Source organism: Somniosus microcephalus, chromosome 13, assembly GCF_052327205.1.
Source record: "Somniosus microcephalus isolate GS21.2 chromosome 13, FLI_Smic_1.0, whole genome shotgun sequence".
Lineage (NCBI taxonomy): Eukaryota > Metazoa > Chordata > Chondrichthyes > Squaliformes > Somniosidae > Somniosus > Somniosus microcephalus.
The window spans coordinates 41,958,075-41,980,759 of record NC_140999.1 but is presented as its reverse complement, the minus strand read 5'-3'; the positions used below and the strand labels follow the sequence as shown (position 1 = coordinate 41,980,759).

Below are 22,685 nucleotides of genomic sequence, written 5' to 3'. Positions count from 1 at the left end.
GTACGGAGGAAGTGCTGCACTGTTGAAGGTGCCGTCTTTTGGATGAGACGTTAAACCGAGGCTCCTTCTGCTCTCTCAGGTAGACGTAAAAGATCCCATGGGCCTATTTCGAGGAGGAGCTGGGGCGTTATCCCTGGTGCCCTGGCCAATATTTATCCCTCAATCAACATAACAAATTATCTGCTCATTATCACATTGCTGTTTGTGGGAGCTTGCTGTGTGCAAATTGGCTGCTGCGTTTCCTACATTATAACAGTGACTACACTTCAAAAAGTACTTAACTGGTTGTAAAGTGCTTTGGGAGGTCCGGTGGTCATGAAAGTCGCTGTATAAATGCAAGTCTTTCTTTCTTTTCACTGTCTATGTTCACACACGAAGAGTGGCCACTCGTGGCAGGTGGTAGAGAATGCCAGGTGTCTGTGGAATTGTACCCCATCAAGACTCAGAACTCAAGAAGGAGAAGTACAAAAGATTGGAAGTGGACACAATTCCAGCCCACACCTCGCAACTATCCCAGCTAAATAAGGATACAATAGGGGAGTTTTTTTTTAATTGCATAATTCAAGCTGCAGATAAAACACTTACTTTAAGAGTTGGTTTCAACAGAAAAACAAAAAGAATGTCCACATCTTAACCAAAATAACACTACTGTGGAGTTTACGCTCCACAGGGCATCAGTTACTCCAGAATACAACAATGAAAATAATTACTCTCCAACCACCAGATCGTTGGTTTTTGTTTCACAAGTTAACAAGATAATGAGCAATCAGAGATTAACCACACAGTGTTAACATTTTACAATTTGCAATCCATGCTACAAAGGCGACAAAGCAGTTTAGTCTAATTTTTTTGCAACTACAGTAATAACGCTTCTTGAAGCCATTGTTATGTGACTAGGTCATTAATGGAGGGATTAATGGAGCACAGTGCAAGGTCACCTTATGTGACTGGGGTGCACTGCAGTTGCTGAAATGAACTTGTTTATGAGCAGAGCTTCTTGCTGTTAATGCAGAGTGAAGGGTAATGGAAATTAATGGTGGGATCTATGCATGGATCAGACCTGCTCTCTGGCAGAACTTCAGAACATGCTGCATCTACCAGCATCGCACGTTAATATTTTCACACGGGAACATTAGTTTATTTGCTCCCAATTAGATGAAAATGGTAGCTCTGGTGTCCCTCTGTGAAGACATGACAAGATCCTGCTAATGTTTACTGACTTGTAAGGACTACCTTGCCTGTAGCAGTTATTTCTATTTTGTCAGGTTTTTACAGAATGACCTGAAGCAGAAAAACAAAAACTACAGTCCATCCAGGAGGATTAGTCCAGTCCGATTCAATAAACCCTCTTGCAAGACTCAGGAGGAGAATTGTTTACCCCAGACTTTAAAATACAAGAAAGGCTGAGCTGTGAGAAAGCAGAGGTTAGGTGGGTGGAGAGGCAGTGCCCATTTACATTTGGTTAGTAGAGGTCAATCTTGCCACTGACACTAGGATTTCATTTAACCTCCCTGCAGTTTCTAAAATAATTGATATCTGAACCAAAGATTTTAAACAGTGTTTGCTAATACAGGGTAGCATGATCTTTGCAAATGGTACATAGGTAACAGATGGATAACTACACAAGTTTCTAGTCTGAACTATTTATTAATAGTTATATTTTACATATATTTGTCTTAGGAGCATAAAGACATCAATTTTCTTACCCCCAAGAAAGGTCTCACTTCCTACTAGGCTACTCCAGGGACATCACAGCATGGGCTGGCCCGACTTCAGACCAGCCCAAGAGCTGCGAGATGCTGGGAAACCACACAATAGCAGAATGCGGCTCTCGGGACAGTTTGAAATTGTGACCTCACTGTTTTTAATGGAGCTGTTCCAGGATGCTCTCTCAGTGATGCCACTGGGTAGCCCAGCAAAAAGGGGACCTCAACTCAAGGGCCAGTAAGAAAACTGGCTTTTCTGAAGAGCAGCAGTCGATTAATATTCTAACATTTTCCAAAATTCCATAGATTCTAGAATGGTTCCCGCGGATTGAAAGGTAGCAAATGTAACCCCACTATTTAAGAAAGGAGGGAGAGAGAAAACAGGGAACTACAGACCAGTTAGCCTGACATCAGTAGTAGGGAAAATGCTAGAATCTATTATTAATGATGTGGTAACAGGGCACTTCGAAAATATTAATAGGATTGGGCAGAGTCAACACGGATTTATGAAAGGGAAATAGTGTTTGACAAATCTGTTCGCTTTTTGAGGCTGTAACTAGCAGAGTAGATAAGGGGGAACCAGTGCATGTAGTGTATTTGGATTTTCAGAAGGCATTTGATAAGGTGCCACACAAGAGGTTATTAAACAAAATTAGGGCTCATGGGATTGGGGGTAATATACTAGCATGGACGGAAGATTGGTTAATGGACAGAAAACAGAGAGTAGGAATAAACGGGTCATTTTCGGGTTGGCAGGCTGTAACTAGTGGGGTACCGCAAGGATCAGTGCTTGGGCCTCAGCTATTCACAGTCTACATCAATGATTTGGATGAGGGGACGAAATGTAATATATCCAAATTTGCTGATGATGCAAAGCTGGGTGGGAATGTAAGTTGTGAGGAGGATGCAAGGAGGCTTCAAGGGGATATAGACAGGCTAAGTGAGTGGGCAGGAACATGGCAAATGGAATATAATGTGGAGAAATGTGAAGTTATCCACTTTGGTAGGAAAAATAGAACAGCAGAGTATTTTTTTAAAAACGGTGAGAGATTGGGAAATGTTGGTGTTCAGAGGGACCTGGGTGCCCTTGTACACGAATCACTGAAAGTTAACATGCAGGTACAGCAAGCAATTAGGAAAGCAAATGGTATGTTGGCCTTTATTACAAGAGGAATTGAGTTAAGAGTAAAGACGTCATACTGCAATTATTTAGGGCCCTGGTGAGACCACACCTGGAGTATTGTGTACAGTTTTGGTCTCCTTACCTGAGGAAGGATATACTTGCCATAGAGGGAGTGTAACGAAGGTTCATCAGACTGGTTCCTGGGATGGGGGGGGATGGTCCTATGAGGAGAGCTTGAGTAGACTAGGCCGATATTCTCTAGAGTTTAGAAGAATGAGAGGTGATCTCATTGAAACATGCAAAATTCTTACAGGGCTTGACAGGGTAGATGCAGGGAGGATGTTTCCCCTTGCTGGGATATCTAGAACCAGGGGTCACAGTCTCAGAATAAGGGGTCAACCATTTAAGACTGAGATGAGGAGACATTTCTTCACTCAGAGGGTGGTGAATCTTTGGAATTCTCTGCCCCAGAAGGCTGTGGAGGCTCAGTCGTTGTGTATATTGAAGACCGATAGATTTTGAATATTAAGGGAACCAAAGGAGATGGGGATAGTGCAGGAAAGTGGAGATGAGGTAGATGATCAGCCATGATCTTACTGAATGGCGGAGCAGGCTCGAAGGGTCAAATGACCTACTCCTGCTTCTATTTCTTATGTTCTTAGGAGACTAATATTTTTCTTCTATAAAATGGGACAGCACATTGAACAGAAAGTACTCCCCCTAGACTTTGCTTCCCTTTTAAGAAGCAACTAGTTTCATAAAGCTTGATCTGAATTCAGTGTCAATCGGGGGGGATGGGTGGCGTGGGGATCGGCGATCACGGAAATGAAGGCACACAGCCTCCTTAAATGATTTCAACAACCAACCCACCTCCTGAGAGTAGATTGGTCACCCGCCCCTCATCCCGCCTCCGTTAAAACCGGAAGTGGGCAGTTCGAGGTGGGTTGGGTTCCTTTTCAGATTTTTAAAATTTTAACTTCCCACCTGGACCAAACCCAGTAGTTTTTGGGGTTACAATTACCCCCGATGTCTTTCTCTGACAAGTGTTCTCTGTCACAGAGTGATGCAGCCCTGATTATAGGGCACCGTTCGGCAGCAGTCAGCTCTGCTGTATTTTGCGTCTGCTCTCCGGGGATCCTTACAACTGTTTCCCTGCTTAGTAATGCTTTAATCCATTTGCAAACTTTACTGAACCAATGCGGTTACATCTCATTAAAAATACATGTTGAGGACACAGAATGTGTTATAGCAGTTTTGTATTGCTCAATCAATTTAGTGAAGTGCTGGTGGGGAGATTTCACAAAATTACTAATAAAGTCAACGAATTTCAGAAGTTCATATATGAAAAACAATTATATATAAAAATTACTTTATTTCCCAAAAGACTGCAGTGTTTGTTAAAATCTGCTGAGATAGAATCGTACGTCAACAAATACAGTTCTGAAGACCAACTCCACGCGGTATTTTTTCTTTCTCTTGCTGAATTTCCGATTCTGAATGGGGTTTATTTCCTGGGTACTTGTTAGTTGCTGACACCTTACCCAAGTGGCTAATCGATTGAGAGCCTAGACTGAGTGTATGTAGGCTACTTAACCGTGGAAAACATTGCATCTGAGCTTGAACCAGTTCTCACGCACTGCTCACACACAAGTCACTTTCAGCAGGGGTCACCTTATAGTGATCAGAAGCAGAAACCATTACTGATTCCCGCCCACCACCTGCACCTCGCCACTTTTCATTCATCTAGGGATGCCTAGGCAACTGTAGCACCCTCGTCACTACCTTGGTCAGCCAAGATCAACTAAATCAGCACTGAACTTAGATGGAACCTGTGACATTCCTGGTATGTTTGGCACAATTCCACACCAAGCTCAGTTACCCACCAAATCACCAAGGCAGCTTGTTTCCATACAGTATTCAAAGTATAGGCTCTTGGGGTTGAGAGAGCTCCAAATTATCAAGAAAAACAAAACAGAAATTAATAAAAATGAAGGCAAACAACTAGAGAGAAACATTTGAGTCAAGAAAGGCAGGATCAGTAAGAGACCACTTAAAGGGAATTTAGAAAATAGCTAAGTTAACAGGTGCTGCGCTTCCCTCTCCACCCAATAAGAGATGAGAATAAAAAGTGCACTACTTATACCATCCTTCAAACCAGTCTCACACCCTCTCTTCCCCTCTCCCCCATAGCCTGTCCCTTGCTTAACTCATTTAACCTCCTCACGGTCTCTTGTTACTTGGTGCATAGCCCTGTCTGTAACTTGGCCTCCTCTATAACAATATCCAATAGGAAACAAGAGGGCCATCAATACAGTGCTGCTCTTCCCAACTGTTATCACACTTGCCAATTTTTGCTCCTTTTCCTTCTCCATATAACTTGGCATACCATTATACCTGCACATTTATTGTCTTTCACAACGCACACGGGTGTAGGGTCCACAATGGATCAAACGCTGGCCAGCCACAAACTAAGCAAATGAGATGCATTGCTTTCAGGATCCAAAGTAAATTCAGAAAAAATTCCATTCCTGATCCCTGTATATTCAAAAACCAGCTTAACTTAGGGCACAAAAACTGAATTACGACAAAATTACCAATTTGGTGATTAGCACTAAATCATTACAGCCCCTTGTGGTTGCTTTGACAAAATTCGAACCCTGTGACCAGCAACCAGCTGTAAAATACAATCTTCAACCATTATAGGCTTCATTAAATATCAAATAATTGAATAAAATCATCCCTGGAAAACAGGAGTCTTTGAAGGGTGTATTTAATAATTCAGCTATCAGATTACTGACTAATTTAATACATTCCACAAATTACACAGCTCCAGACCTTTCCACTGTTATCTCTGAAATTACATTTCCCCATTTTCTCAGTCATGGAACCACTGAAGTTACTTGTGATAAGGAAAGAACTGCCATCTGTAAGCTAATCATTTTGTCAAAATTAAATTTTATGGCACATCTTTTAAGGCAAAAATACTGTGACCAAAACACAGCAGACCAATCTTTATAAACCTATACCCTTGTGAGCCATAGGGGAGTTAGAAAAAGTGTGAGTGGAGGGGTTTTATAGCTCTTTCTCTCGCTGGTTTCCTCTCTCTCTCTCTCTCCTGAAGGTGCTGACTCTGACTCGGCTACAGGTTCCATGTGCCTCAGCCGTCGTCTCTTCAAGTACCATTCTTCACATACGAGCCAAGCTAGTATTGGTTAGCTATTAAATGTAAAGAGCATCATAGCCAAGTCCAGCCCGGTCCTGACCAATGTTCCCCCTAATATTTTTTTGGGTGCGCGACCCTTTAACGGGCTGCACGACCTGTTCAAAATTTTGTGCGTGCGCAAAAGGTCCACTAGAAAAGCTGGTGACCGGCCTGCACGGGACCTTCAGACAGCTGCGCAGCTTCGCGGGAACCTTGGTCCTGACTCCATGTCTATATGTGAGCACATTCTGGTGGGAGTCACTGGATTATAATAAGAAGTAACTGTCTGGTTTTCCTCTCATTAGCCCCGAGGTGAATTTCAGTGCCCCAACTGAGATCAGCTGACTGAGCACAGACTATGCATCAAAACTCTCGGACGTCTGTCTGTACAGCTCAGTGCTGGGTGTCAAAAGTACAGCATATTCCATTTGTGCCCTTTAATGCCAAAACTATATTCTCCCCATGGGTCGATTTGCCTTTTGAATTTCCCAAAATGGTGGATTGGAAAATGCCATTATCTTACTGGTGGAAAATGGTTGCTCTACTGAGGATGTTTTTTGTGATCATGCAAAGTTAGAATAATCCAGTGGAGATGCACAGGAGTGAGAAATAACAGTGGTGAACATCAAGCAGTGCCAGTGGAGACAAGAGCAGAAAGCAGGAATCCAGCAAAAAAGGAACAGGCAGCAGCCTTGTTTCTCTGGGGGGGGGGGATTTCAATTTTTGAAATGGAGCATGAAATATTCTGTATTCGTGGTTGCAAGGCTCTATGGTGCACAAATGCTTTTGGACGTGCCTTGTGAAGCCATCAAGGGAACTATTAATGCAGCGTGTTACATCAGAGAATGGTACCTATTTGTAGGTTAGTGGCACCAGTTAAAGGAGCACCGAGAGCTGCATTTATACTGGTTACTTGAAAGGAATGGTGGCACGTAATCATACCACACAGCATAATAAAGTGGCCCCTTAAAGAATGCTCAATGGAGTGGGGCCAAACCAAATTCAAATCTCAAAATTACCAGAGTTTAGCACAATTTTAATAATTTCAGGTTTCTCACTTATGCATGTTTGAGCAGCAATCACTGCATAGTGATCGGGGTTAAAAACCTTCACTGAGATTTTCTCCCCCTCGAGCCCTGGGTCACTAAGGCCAATTGTTGAGCTTCCCTGGTGTTCAACTAGTTTACCAAGACATTTAGAACTCCAATTCTGCATTCTAGAGAGCACACATAAAATGGAGCAACTAAGTACAATCTAAACCTCAGTCACTCATTCTGCAGCTGAATGTAAGTTAAAAGCATGTCATCAGGAATTATTTGGCAAGCAGTTAATATGTGAAAGGTGAGATTGTTGCCCTGTTTTGCTATCTTTACCCAAAATGAGGCACGAGATTGGTGAAATGAAATGAACTGAACATTGAAAGCAGGAATAGCTGGGAGCATTTCATACTTGGACCAGGTTTATTCATTTAAGATTCTCCATGACAGAAGTGAGGACATTAGAATTACATAAATGGAGTATTGGAACAAGCTCCCCTGCAAAAGTGCATAAACAATACGACAGTTTCTCCATGATAGAACATGATGTGTGTTTAAGCACAAGGGAAGCCCCCAAATGTGCTCAAGCACCTCGGTTTAACGAACATTCTAGTCTTACCTTTATGATTGACTGTTCTCAGGCACTGCTTGCTTTGAATGTCCCACAGTCTCACCGTCTCGTCATGTGATCCTGAAATTAGCAGTGTCCCATCCATGGAGACCGATAAACAAGTCACCTGATTCCTGAGGGATGAAGTTTCGAGTTGGAGTTCAATACTGAGAAACTACAAGATTCAAATAATTCCCCCCTCCCACTATTTTCTGCCCTCATCTCCTGCCCTTGACATTTACTGGGGTATGGTTCCATCAACACTGACTGCCCTCACCCAAACTGCCATTCTTCATGTGTGCGAGTCATACTGGAGGTGATAGTAGGCTATTCTACCATGAAGGGAATCACAGCTGAGCCCAACCCAGTTCTCACAAGCAAACATTCCAGAAGGTATTCACTGGTGGATAACAGGATTGAGAAACCTGGCGGATTTCTCCCCTCCCTCAAACTGAGTCCCCTACTGCTGCTTCAACCAAGACCAACAAACTGAGTGCCGGGGGGCGGATGGCGGGAGGAGGGAAGGGAAGAGAGAAGGGGAGAGAAATAGACATGGGGTTGATTTTTGACGCGCTACCCTGGTGTAGCAGATCGGCCGCCAAATTTAGAAACCACATGATTTTCAATTCCATTGATTTCAATGGAAAAGAAAAAAGAGCAACAAAGCCAGTTTTACGCCCAGGTAGCAAGTTGAAAATCTATTCCTGAGAGTGGGGGTTTGGGGGGGGGGGGGGGCACGGGTGGTGGTGGTGGGTGAAGAAAGAAGAAATAGGACAAAAAGGAGGGGGACAGAAAGAAGGGACAGAGAAACAAAGAGGGGACAGAGAGTGACAAAAGAGAGATGTTTTTAAGCGAGTTGAATGCCCTGATCACTGAAGGAGAGGCAGAAATTAGGATCCTGTTTCAATTACTGCATCTTTGGAAAGTCAATTTTATCTGGTTCACAACTAGCATGTTATATCAAGTGTTTAATGCCCTTCTTTAACATAATTTTATACCGAGGCAGACTAGCATAGATGCTGGCATCTCTTTGGCCCTTAAACTTGGCAAGCCTGTGTCAATTAGTGGGGTGACATACAACAGGATTAATATGTTATGTATGACACTCGTGCACAATGGTACAGATAAGGAGCAATTAAGATGAAATTGCACCTGAAATCCTATTTAAATGTCAGAGTCATAACTGGGCAGTGCATTTTTGGGTCAGTTATCAGAGGGATGATTATAGATGCTGATCCTCAGAATGCAGTGAAGCTATCGCACTTTATGAAAAAAAGGTTATAAAGATCATCTTAGTCAGATAATAATGAATATTAGCTACTGTATTTACATTTGGCTTCACATTTTTCCTGTTTACATTAGTATTAGAAGGGTCAGTCTGGTTCAGTTTGTTGCACTCTCACCTCTGAATCAGAAAGTTCTGGGTTAGGGCCCCACTCCAGAACTTGAACATAATCGAGGCTGACACGCCAATGCTCTACTGAGTGCTGCAATGCCAGAGATGCTGTCCTTCAGATGGGATATTAAACCAAGGCCAGGTCTGCCTTCTCTGATGCTTCTGGCGGATGTTACATGGCACCAATTGAAGAATAGCAGCAAGTTCACCCAGTGTCATGGCCAACAATCCTCCTCAACCAGCAGCAAAGACTGGTCATCCATCTCTTGCTGTGTGCAAAATGCATGATGTTTCCCTAAATAGCCGCACTTCAAAGTAATTCACGATGTGAGAAGACGTGTTAAGATGCTATGTAAATGCAAATCTTTCTTTCAAATCACTGGCGGATTGTGCATTATTTAAAGGGTACTTTTATATCATTCTGTAGCTGTTGACTCCCATACTATCGCTCTCCCACACTGGTAAACCGGCTGGAATGTTTTTTTTAGACTGGCAGTGAAAAAGATTCCTTTTCCTCTGGGACCCCCTAGTTGCCACCAGTTTTAATGGGGCTAGTAAACACGCTGCTGCATCATCACACACAAAGTGATTACCTTTATAAACTAGGCCTGTATTCTCATGAATTCAGAAGAATGAGAGGGGATCTCACTGAAGCATACAAAATTATTACAGGGCTTGATAGGGTGGATGCTGGGAGAATGTTTCCCTTGGCTGGGGAGTCTAGAACCAGGGGCCACAGCCTCAGGATAAAGGGTAGGCCATTCAGGACTGAGATGAGAAGATTTTTCTTCACACAGAGGGTGGTGAATCTTTGGAATTCTCTACCCCAGAGGGCTGTGGAGGCTCAGTCATTGGGTATATTCAAAACAGAAGTCGATAGATTTCTGACTAGTAAGGGCATCAAGGGATATGGCGATAGGGCCGGTGAACGGAGTTGAGGCAGAAGATCAGCCATGATATTATTGAATGGCGGAGCAGACCCGAAGGGCTGAATGGCCTACTCCTGCTCCTATTTCTTATGTTCTTTATACTCAATACGCCGTGCATGCTAGCCAAAACATAACAGCCTGTACCTGCACTTCCCATCAGTTTGGTTCACAATTTAAAAGTAAATTTGGGAGTGGCGCACTACACATGAAGAATGGCCACTTGTGCGAAGGACTGGGCATCTATGGAACCGTACCCCAAGTGAGAGTCAGTGCCTTCAGGAGAGATGGGGACAAAATTGGGGGGGGGGGGGGGGGGGGGGCAACGCAGGAAACAAAAAACATTGAAAATGTGCAGGCTTATGCTGCTTAACATCAAAATGCTGTCTTGAACTCCAATAGAAATTGTTAAATGTAGGATGTACAGTCACTATAGGGAAGGTTCATCGTCAATGTCAGCAATGTAATAAAGTAGGACATCAGAGGGCCACCAGGGTAGCAGAGATAGATGGAAGACCAGACACTTTGCCACACCTCGGAACAGTGATTAAAGGAGGTATTGACAGAAGTTGGCATCACCTGCGTGTCTTCTCAGCTGTGGGGCGGGGTGGTGGCGCAGGATTGGGGAAACAATTGGTCTGGGGTGTAGTTGGAGATAGTAAAACACGTTACAAATATCACTTTCCATTACATTCTGTAGGTTAAAAGGCAGCAAATGTATTCTCCAAAACCTCTGGCAGAAAGTTTGGAGGCTTAAGCTTTGAGAACAAAAAGGTCAACTTGCCAAAAGGCACTTTTGCTACAGTAGAAAAATGAGTGTTGCTGTATAAAATGGATAACACCCGCAGTGCAGATTCTGATTCTTACACTTCAAAGCACAACAATGGAAAGACATTTATAATTTATACAACCGCTGTTAGTTCTTTAAAAAAAAACACACATGTAGGGTCTGGTTATCATAAAAACATAAGAAATAGGAGCAGGAGTAGGCCATTCGGCCCTTTGAGCCTGCTCCGCCATTCAATGATATCATGGCTAATCTTCTGCCTCAACTCCATTCACCGGCCCTATCGCCATATCCCTTGATGCCCTTACTAGTCAGAAATCTATTGACTTCTGTTTTGAATATACCCAATGACTGAGCCTCCACCACCCTTTGGGGTAGAGAATTCCAAAGATTCACCACCCTAGGACACACTAGGATTAAAGTGGAATTTTTCATCCAATAATGGATCTAACTTTCTCCCTCCCCACATTTCCATTTGCTGTCCGGTAGAAATAAATAACCCGTGCCATTTATGTTTTAGGACTGAACAGCTTGTCAGTGAAGTTACACTTTGTCAAGAGAAATATATTAAAAACAGATGGTTCCCGATAGATGGTTGAGGTGCACGGTTTTGTTTTTGCTCGGTCCTACATCCCACTGCAGTACATCCCTAACTATTCATGTGGCTCACAGCAAAGTAACAAGTGGCTTGAAGTGCTGTAATCCTCCCAAAATTCCAATGGCATCTCCGCCCCCCCCCCTCCCTCTGCCCCAAAAGGCGGGGGGGGGGGGGGTGGAGAAAGGAAGTGACCCAGAATTTTTCTTAACAAAAAGATTCTGATTTGTTACTATTAAAGAGGGTTTGTTTCCATACAAAAATATCACAAAGCCTTTGTGCTCGACAGAATCAGCAATTAATTCAATGATGCAATACCCAGCAGGTCATAGCAGAGAGAAATGATAAAAACTAAATGTATTTACTTGGGAGTATTGGCAAGGGGTGGGGTGGGGGAAAGAAAGTGGTTGGAAGGGTGGTAGGAGAATGAGATCGGACATTCATTCTTTCTTATCCTAAGTGAGTGAAACTGTCTGAAATTCCCATTAATTTAAAGAAAAACTCCACAATAAGGAAATTATTGTAGCTCACTTGCAGCATTTGTTTCAGCTACATAGTTGGGATTCTGATGGTAAATAGTTAATAAACAGTTCTTTACCGATGTCCTTTGAAAATCTGACTGCCATCTTTGTCAGTCTGAAAGTTCTTCTCTCTCTGAACAGGCTGCAAACAAGCACAATTCATTATTAGTGTATCAGTATAGGCAGGAGCCAAATATTTCTTGAGGAATGAATTTGTATGTAAACAGAAATTAAATTAATACTGCTTTTTAAAAATCATTCTTAAGTTTCACAACTCCACAACTACTGTGCTGACAATCAATGTAAGTACAGGAGAATACAAATGACCCCAATCAATCAGTCTTACACACCTTCCCCCTTTCCCCCACGACCATTTACAGAGGGGTACCAGTGGTGTCTGCAAGCAGCCTCGTCTTCCCTCTTTGGGTATGAAGAGAAGGTAAAAACTGCAGGGACAGTGTGCCCACAATCAGGAGATCCCACCTTTACATCAGGACTCAAAGATCAAGGATAATTGAGGCGAAGAAGCACTTGTGCTGAGCAATCAGCTCCATCCCATGCCCCGAGGTAAAATTATACTTTCCAACTTCCCAGCCAGAAGTGGCGCAATTGATCAATTCATAAATATATTTGCATTTCACTCAATTAAAGACTCAAAGCTACAAAATGAAACAATTTTCTTTAAAAGAAACAAACATTACACAAACTCCGTTCTATAATGAGAATAAAGAAAATCGTGTTGTGCTCTGCACCTATAAATTGCACCCAAGACAAGGAACAGATGAAGAATTCCTATTGGGAATCATATGTGCAGCTATAGCTTGACTCAACATAATGTGCTTTGGGTCATCTTCACTCAAGAGTCCTGAGGTTTCAAAGGATGTTGGAAAAAGTCATACACATTGTAAGTTTTTAATAGCTTAAAAAATGAAACATGGGAAGGTAGTGACCCTGAATTAAAAGGAATCTGCTGTTTAAAATGGACATTTTCTGCTTCCTCAGACTGCTTTCGCCAGTCCCCATTTCCAGGTTAATTCCTTTCTATCCTTTGCCTCACCATTCCAAAGGCTGGCCGACACACTGCACTTGCTGGTTCCGATTGTTTTTGTGCCCCCATACGCTCAGTTCCCCCACTAATTCTGAGGAACTGCCAGTTCTGGTCACACCACATCAGTGCTGCCACCAGGATTATTTAGTGTAATACACTACAGGGACAAACAACACTTAAACCCAAAACACTTTACTGGTCCGTGATACCTTAATTCATCCCATATTGCTCCCAACACACCAATGCCACCACCAGTAACAGACCTGTACCCTCCAGGACTTCACCTACAGCTTAAAATATTCCCTTCACACAGAGCTCAAGTCTGAAGGGCAGAATCTACAATCTAATTGTTTTGGCAGATATTTTCACAGTTCAAACAGGATCCAGTTGACAATTACAATTTATTGAAATCCTAATGACAGTAGTGAATATAGTGTATGATCAGCCCTAGTCACCCCAGCAGTTCAGTGCCAATACTACAATCAGTATGGGCACCTACTAGTTTGGGAGAGAGTAATTAAGGCAAGACAGGGAGCCAGGGAGGCTGTAGAAGTCAAAACAGACGAGTCACAAAGCACAATCCCTGCTCCAGCACTAACAGTGAGTGATGAATAGTTAAACTTTGACTTCAAAGTTATAGCCCAAAAAACCCACTCTGCTCAGAATGGGAGCCAGTTCCGCATCAAGCACAGCTATCACTGTCTGAGCAAAATATAAAACACTCATTCTCCTTTTATCCATCTGCACCCCCCTCCATCTTTAGTTCATCCCTTCCATGTATCCAACTTTGATCTTTTGATCCATCTGATTATCTGTCTGGTACCCTGTGTAGTTAACAGGCCCTTTTTATCTGACTATCATGTATTTGCCTCCTCAGCTCTTCTGTTAATCCCTCAGTGGTGGCAGTCCTTACCGACACTTGTTAGCACAGCAGAACATACTCTGTTAAAAGTACATGGGCGAACTCTCTTCATAAGCTGAAGGGTGGTTTCACAGTAAAAAGCATGGACATTTCAACTGCCATTTTAACTTGCACACTATAAGCTGAACTGCGATAACAAGCAAAAAAGACAGAATGGAACTATTGGAAATAATTCAAGTAATATTAAAGAATGTTGGGAGCACCAACATATGATGTAGTGATGGGGAATAGTTCAAACCCAACTATCCCATTTGCCACTTCATACTCACGCTACCCTAGTCACAAGTACCCAACGTACAACCTCAGGCCCCAGTACCCAACACACAACCTCAGACCCCCCAGTACCCAACACACAACCTCAGGCCCCCCAGTACCCAATGTACAACCTCAGACCCCCAGTACCCAACACACAACTTCAGACCCCCCCAGTACCCAACATACAACCTCCGGCCCCCCAGTACCCAACACACAACCTCAGGCCCCCCAATACCCAACACACAACCTCAGACCCCCCCCAGTGCCCAACGTAAAACCTCAGGCCCCCCAGTACCCAACACACAACCTCAGGCTCCCCAGTACCCAACACACAACCTCAGACCCCCCAGTACCCAACACACAACCTCAGATCTGCACTATCCCATCCTCAAATTCAGATCTGTACTATCCCATCCACAACCTCAAACCCAGATTATCCATTGATAATCTCAGTCCCAGTCTCAAGCAGGAAAAAGTCCACGGTCTACAACCTGGATGAAATGGGGAGGAAATCAAAATCAATTTATTCCTTTGTGTTCCTCGGAACTTTCCTTTCTCGTCTCTTCTTGGCTGTAAATAGTCTGCCCTACACATTTCCTCCTCCCTGTATCTTCACTCTATTGATGAAATCAACACTACTATACCATTTCCTGTTCTAACCTATTCTTTCCTAGGGTTCAAAACTGTAAAAACTTATCATCTCCTTCAGTCTTCTCTTCCTCCTACAATTTAAAGCCTTTCAAAACAAAAACTTGGAGTCACCTGAACACTACTGCTTGATTTACCTAGTCTGTTCTCAACCAAGATGGTGTCCTGAGCCAGTTGCCTTGCCCTTCACTTGGGTTTATCAGTTCTTTTAAAAATGGGCTCATGATGACATTTTTAATTATATACTGCTATACATCTCAGCTCAATATTTAAGCATTAAACCTTTGTCGTTGAAGTGCCATTTTTCCTTCTGCTGGTCCACTGATGCCTGGGGATGAATACCTGCCCTGTCGAGTACAGGCTTATTGAGCATGCCATGAATATTACTCTGCAAGGCATTGAGGACATGTTTCAGGGAGCTTGACAAGTATGGATTAGAGTCCTAACTGTGCCCACTCCATCAGGGTCAAAGCACCAGATTATCCTCCTCCTCCATTTGAATTTCAACTCAATTAGATTACAATGACCCTGTACAGTCCTGACCCAGATTAATTCCACCTGGTCCTATTCCCCATCCATACCTAGCATGATTACCTGCCAAAACCTGGCAGAATTACCTGTTAGACTCGGCATTCTTGAGGGCAAATATAATTCTAGGGTAAATAAGTTAATCATTCTAATATTCAATAAAAATTCTAATATTTAAAATACACTTGTTAATGGTGTAGGATGTTAAGAAATATGCCATGGAGCGCAGCTTGCTCCTTCAATAGTTAGTTACAGGAGAACTTATAATCTTTGTTCTAGGGATGAGGTCCTAAAAGCTGAATATAGGGAGTTAGGAGGTGAATTAAAAAATAGGACCTCAAAGGTAGTAATCTCAGGATTGCTACCAGTGCCACGTGCTAGTCAGAGTAGAAATAGAAGGATATTTCAGATGAATACGTGGCTAGAGGAATGGTGCAAGGGGGAGGGATTCAAATTCCTGGGACATTGGAACCGGTTCTGGGGGAGGTGGGGCCAGTACAAACTGGACGGTTTGCACCTGGGTAGGACCGGGACCGATGTCCATGGGGGAGTGTTTGCTAGTGCTGTTGGGAAGGGTTTAAACTAAAAATGGCAGGGGGTTGGGAACCTGTGCAGGGAGACAGAGGAAAGGGAAGCAAGGATAGAAGCAAAAGACAGGAAGGAGAAAAGCAAAAGTGGAAGGCAGAGAAATCAAGGGTGCAAATCAAACAGGGCCACAGTAAATAATAATTCTAAAAGGATTAAGAGCATTAAAAAAAACAAGCCTGAAAGCTTTTTGTCTTAATGCGAGGAGCATTCGTAATAAGGTGGATGAATTAGCTGTGCAAATAGATGCAAACGGATATGATATAAATTGGGATTGCGGAGACATGGCTCCAGGGTGACCAAGGCTGGGAATACAACATCCAGGGGTATTCAATATTCAGGAAGGACAGGCAAAAAGGAAAAGGAGGTGGGGTAGCATTTCTGGTTAAAGAGTAGATTAACACAATAGTAAGGAAGGATATTAGCTCTGATGATGTGGAATCTGTATGGGTAGAGCTGAGAAATACCATGGGGCACAAAACGTTAGTGGGAGTTGTATACAGACCCCCAAACAGTAATGCGGAGGTTGGGGATGGCATTAAATGGGAAATTGGAGACGCGTGCAATAAGGGCACAGCAGTTATCATGGGTGACTTCAATCTACATATAGATTGGGCTAACCAAATTAGTAACAATACTGTGGAGGAGGAATTCCTAGAGTGTATACAGGATGGTTTCCTGGACCAATATGTCGTGGAACCAACTAGAAATCAGGCCATCTTAGACTGGGTATTATGTAATGAGAAAGGATTAATTAGCAATCTTGTTGTGCGAGGCCCCTTGGGGAGGAGCGATCATAATATGATACAATTCTTCATTAAGATGGAGAATGAAGTAGTTGACTCAGAGACTAGGGTCCTGAATTTAAATAAAGGAAACTACGATGGTATGAGGCATGAGTTGGCTAGGATGGATTGGGGAATGTTACTTAAAGGGTTGATGGTGGTTAGGCAATGGCAAACATTTAAAGATCGCATGGATGAACTACAGAATTTGTTCATCCCCGTTTGGCATAAAAATAAAACAAAAAAGGTGACTCAACCGTGGCTAACAAGGGAAATTAGGGATAGCATAAGATCCAAGGAGAGGACATATAAATTGGCCAGAAAAAGCAGCAAACCTGAGGATTGGGAGCAGTTTAGGATTCAGCAAAGGAGGATAAAGGGATTAATTAAGAGGGGGAAATAGAGTATGAGAGTAAGCTGGCAGGGAACATAAAAACTGACTGTAAAAGCTTCTATAGATATGTGAAGAGAAAAAGATTGGTGAAGTCAAGCATAGGTCCCTTGCAGTCAGAATCAGGGGAATTTATAATGGGGAACAAAGAAATGCCAGACCAATAAATACATACTTTGGTTCTGTCTTCACAAAGGAGGACACAAATAACCTCCCAGAGATGTCGGGGAACATAGGGTCTAATGAGAGGGAGGAACTGAATGAAATCAGTATTTGTAGGGAAATGGTGTTAGGGAAATTGACGGGATTGAAGGCCAATAAATCCCCAGGGCCTGATAATCTACATCCTATGGCACTTAAGGAAGAGGCCCTAGAAATAGTAGATGCATTGCTGGTCATCTTCCAAAATTCTATAGACTATGGAACAGTTCCCATGGATTGGACGGTAGCTAATGTAACCCCACTATTTAAAAAAGGTGGTAGAGAGAAAACGGGGAATTATAGACCGGTAAGCCTGACATCGGTAGTGGGGAAAATGCTAGAGTCCATTATAAAAGATGTAACAGAGCACTTGGAAAACAGTGACAGGATCGGACAAAGTCAACATGGATTTACAAAAGGTAAATCATGCTTGACTCATCTACTGGAATTTTTTGAGGATGTAACTGGTAGAATAGATAAGGGAGAACCAGTGGATGTGGTGTATTTGGACTTTCAGAAGGCTTTCGATAAGATCCCGCATAAGAGATTAGCGTGCAAAGTTAAAGCACATGGAATTGGGGGTAAGGTACTGACTTGGATAGAGAACTGGTTGGCAGACAGGAAGCAAAGAGTTGGAATAAACGGGTCTTTTTCCAAGTAGCAGGCAGTGACTAGTGGGATACCGCAGGGATTGGTGCTAAGACCCCAGCTATTCACAATACTATATATATTAATGTTCTAGACGCGGGAACTAGATGTAATATCTCCAAGTTTGCAGACGACACAAAGCTGGGTGGGCGTGTGTGCTGTGAGGAGGATGCAGAAAAACTCCAGTATGATTTAGACAGGTTGGGTGATTGGGCAGATGCAGTATAAAATGTGGATAAATGCGAGGTTATCCACTTTGGTGGCAAAAACAGGAAGGCAGATTATTATCTGAACGGCAATAGATTGGGAAAAGGGGAAGTGCAACGAGACCTGGGTGTCCTTGTGCACCAGTTGCTGAAGTTCAGCATGTAGGTGCAGCAGGCGGTTAAGAAGGCAAATGGTATGTTGGCCTTCATAGCGAGAGGATTCGAGTACAGGAGCAAGGCTGTCTTGCTGCAGTTGTACAGGGCCTTGGTGAGACCACACCTTGAGTATTGTGTGCAGTTTTGGTCACCTTATCTGAGGAAGGATGTTCTTGCCATGGAGGGAGTGCAGCGAAGATTCACCAGACTGATACCTGGGATGGCAGGAATGATGTATGGAGAGGGATTGGGTCGATTAGGCTTATATTCGCTAGAGTTTAGAAGAATGAGAGGGGATCTCATTGAAACTTATAAAATTCTAACAGGACTAGGCAGACTAGATGCAGGAAGGATGTTCCTGATGGCGGGGGAGTCCAGAACCAGGGGTAAGCCATTTAGGACTGAGATGAGGAGGAATTTCTTCACCCAGAGAGTGGTGAACCTGTGGAATTCTCTACCACAGAAGGCAGTTGAGGCCAATTCATTAAATATATTCAAGAAGGAGTTAGGTATATTTCTTAAGGCTAAAGGGATCAAGGGATATGGGGAGAAAGCAGGGACAGGGTACTGAATTTGGATGAACAGCCATGATCTCATTAAATGGCGGAACAGGCTCAAGGGGCCGAATGGCCTACTCCTGCTCCTATCTTCTATGTTTCTATGTTTCTTTTATAATCAGTGTGGCTTTTCTTTCTATATTATACCATTTTTGTGCTTAACCTTGTCCATCGGCATTATTTACTAACATTCCCCGATCTTTCAATTGTATTGTTTTATTTTCCAAACAGATAGAAAAGTGCCAAGATCGAATTAACTGCTCTCCACTGGGGTGGGGAAGAGAGAAACATTACAATTGGTCGCAGCGTTCCCAAGCGAGGAAAGGGTAAAACAAGCCAGCAAGGGTTCCCATTCTCTATCACCATCCAATGATCCCTACTGGAAACTGTGCACGTGTTGATGTTGGGCACGGGCAAGGCGAGTCCAATGTGATGCTTCCTATATGTAGCCTACCATCACTTACCTTTTAGGCTTATACATAAACAGTGGCCACTTGGACAAGGGAGCGGGAGGGGCAACCAGCACCCCGTGAAACTGTACCCAGGCAAAAGTCGGCACCTTCAGGAGGAGTGATTTGGGGGGGGTTAAAACAGTTAACAAAGAGGTTTCTAGCCCTAGAACTGTACAACATAGATTTGTGAACTGCTAATATTTTGGATCTCAGAGCAATCCTTATACTAATTGCATGTAAGTAGCAGTAAAGTATTATCTCCTGTAGCCTGAGAATCCTACTTTAAGGAACAGACTCCAAATGCTAGTCAATTACCTTTGCTGCAGCAGTTTTGGCTCCGTGTCCTACTGCACTCACCGGATAACTAAATAACTTAATTTCACAAAGTTTGGATCACTGTTACACCGACTCCCTCTTGCTCCTGCAGGATGGTCCACAATCAGATGTTTACATTGCATTAAACTACTGCTTTGAGCTCAGCAGTGATGGTCGAGCACATGCAGTAAAATGCTGCTAAACCTTTCAACGCAAACTGATCTTTGCAATTTTCATTTTCTTCCACTTTAACAAAAGTCCGAAAATCAAATTTGTACAATGTACAGAACCCAAAAATCTTTAATTTACTGTGCCCTCAAAATATTTTTATTTATGGATGTGCTGGAATGGTACTTATATCCTCAGCATTCCAGAGGACAAATGTAATTCTAGGGTAATTAAGTTAATCATTTGTTTATAACATTTTTAATGAAAATACAATTACTGTTCAGAAATAAGCCGTAGAGCGCAGCTCGCTCCTATTGGGTGTAAATACAGTTCCAGCAAATTGCCTAGAAAAGGAAGGACCACTCAAACAAGACACTGGTTTTAACGAGAAACTACTTCACAAGTTTTAATTTTCTTGCTTTCGGAGAAACTATATATTTACATGATTGCTACATCAAAACTTACCCAATTATAAAATGCATCAGAATCAGATGCAGCGAGTGCCTCTGTATAATTTGGTGATTATTCGGCTATATCTGGCTGTGACAGAAGATCACTAAAGCTGAATATCTATGTTCAGAAAGCCTGAAAACAGGGGGTATGTTGAATAACACAATCTACTGGTGATACAATGTAGCAAATATATACCTCTCATTAGTGCTCTCGCTATCACTCCTTGCCAATGCTTGCCCAATTTTAATTAAAAATAAAGAATGTGTGAAAAAAATAATTAACTATACTCATATGCAGCTACAATATTATCTCCTTTGATGTAGCTCACAATAGGTTGGAGACTATGCTGTTTTACATACTGTAGATAGAATTACATAGAATATACGGCATAGAAACAGGCCATTCGGCCCAACCAGTTCATGCTGGTGTTTATGCTCCACTCAAGCCTCCTCCCAACTTTCCTCATCGAACTGTATCAGCATAACCCTCTATTCCCTTCTCCCTCATATGCTCATCTAGTTTCCCCTTAAATGCATCTATACTATTCGCCTCAACCACTCCCTGTGATAGCGAGTTCCACATTCTCACCACTCTCTGGGTAAAGAAGTTTCTTCTGAATGTGCTATTGGATTTCTTGGTGACTATCTTATATTGATGCCCTCTGGTTTTGCTCTTCCCCACAAGTGGAAACACACACTCCATGTCTATTCTATCAAAACCTTTCATAATTTTAAAGACCTCGATTAGGTCACCCCTCAGCCTTCTCTTTTAAGCCCCGTTCATCCTTTCCTGATAGATATCACATCACATTTTTGGTATCATCTTTGCAAATCTTTTTTGCACCCTCTCCAGTGCCTTTATAACCTTTTTTTATAATATGGCAACCAGAATTGTACACAGTACTCGAAGTGTGGTCTAACCAAGGATCGATACAAGTTTCGTGTAACTTTTCAATTCTATCCCTCTAGAAATAAACCCTCGTGCTTGGTTTGCTTTTTTTATTCCCTTATTAACCTGCGTCACTACTTTCAGTGATTTGTACTTCCAGGTCCCTTTGCTCCTCTACCCCATTTAGATTCTTACTTTCCAAGTAATACGTGGCCTTATTTTTCTTACCAAAATGTAGTACCTCACGCTTACGTGTTGAAATTCATTTGCCAATCATTTGCCCACTCTGCAAGTTTATTAATGTCTTCTTGTAATTTGTTGCAGTCCTCCTCAGTATTGACTATCCCCCCAGCTTGGTGTCATCCGCAAATTTAGAAATTGTGTTTTTGATTCCAAATTTGTTTTATAATGACAGGTGTGTTATACTATGTAATGCCCAATATATTATTCTGCTGCTAAGGTGGAGCTGTGTTTAAGCTTGCCTGTCCCTTTAAGGCCACGATGCCATATTGCTGTAAATAAACAAAAGCCCAAGGTCAATTAGTGATTAACTGCTATTGAGAAGGGGAGTTTGTAGATTGGAAGTTGCTTGTAAATCTCTGGCTTCAGGTCAGAGGAAACCAGCCTGAAATAACTCTCAGCTACATTTTGGCAGAAGCCTGTAAATTTCTCTAGAATGAAATGAGAGAGAAAGAAAGGGAGTTTTAAAAAATTCTTTTGACTCTGTGAAGAGTGATGTCTGAAGTGAGACAGGCAGACATGAGGCATACAACATATATGCACACTAGACAATTAATGTGGCATTGTACACAAGGGCTGGAATTTTCCAGGGGTGGTAGCGGGCACGATCGATGGCGGGCAGATCGGGTGGGAAAGTTGTTATTTTTAACCCGCTGTCATCTCGCTCCCACACGCCTTTGTCATCATGAAGCCAACCCGACCAGCAGCAGCGGGCGACCCAATTGAGATGATTATCAGGTAGTTTACAGGCACTTAAGAGCTTTTTTTTCCACTTACCTTTTAAATTTCCCTGCATGGCCACGGGATTCACGCAGCTCGGGAACCACGTCTGTCAACCTGAGGCGGGAGTTCCGTGGCCATTGCTCCAGCTGATTATGACAGCATGAAATGTACAGTAAAAGCGCCCACCTGACAAGATGATCACTTTCCTCAGGCAGAAGCTGTTGCTCAGTCCATTTCCAGCACAGATTCTGCAGGCAACAAGTGTTTCCAGCAAAGTCTCCATCCAGTGTCACCTCATTGGAAGAACTTTCTCACCAATGACAGAATGCTTCTGTCATCTGTACTTCACCTGCCATTTATTCCATCAACATGGGTGCCATTTACACTGTCTCACCTTGGTTCTCAGAATCGGACCACGATAAGCACCAGCACCAGCATCACCAACAACAATACCAACCTTCTCCACAATCACCTGATGCTGCACAGGACATCAGCACCCGAGCACATTGTTGCCCAGGAGGCATGGGATGGCCTCATCATGGCCAGATTTAGTTAACTTTATGCTGTACACCCATATGGCTGCCACATGATGCACCAGGTCGGCACCACCCAC

General features: G+C 42.8%; 1 protein-coding gene across 2 annotated transcripts in view; it reads right to left on the bottom strand.

Moving 5' to 3' along the window:
* The window catches only part of wdr18 (WD repeat domain 18), a 231,301-nt gene that overhangs the window by 79,385 nt on the left and 129,231 nt on the right, over positions 1-22,685 (bottom strand). For both annotated transcript variants that reach the window (XM_086004818.1, XM_086004819.1), the window contains exons 6-7: positions 11,981-12,045; positions 7,688-7,812 (exon numbers count right to left, since the gene is read on the bottom strand). In XM_086004818.1, coding sequence (XP_085860944.1) covers positions 7,688-7,812; positions 11,981-12,045 — 190 coding nt within the window. The remainder of the gene's footprint in view (positions 1-7,687; positions 7,813-11,980; positions 12,046-22,685) is intronic.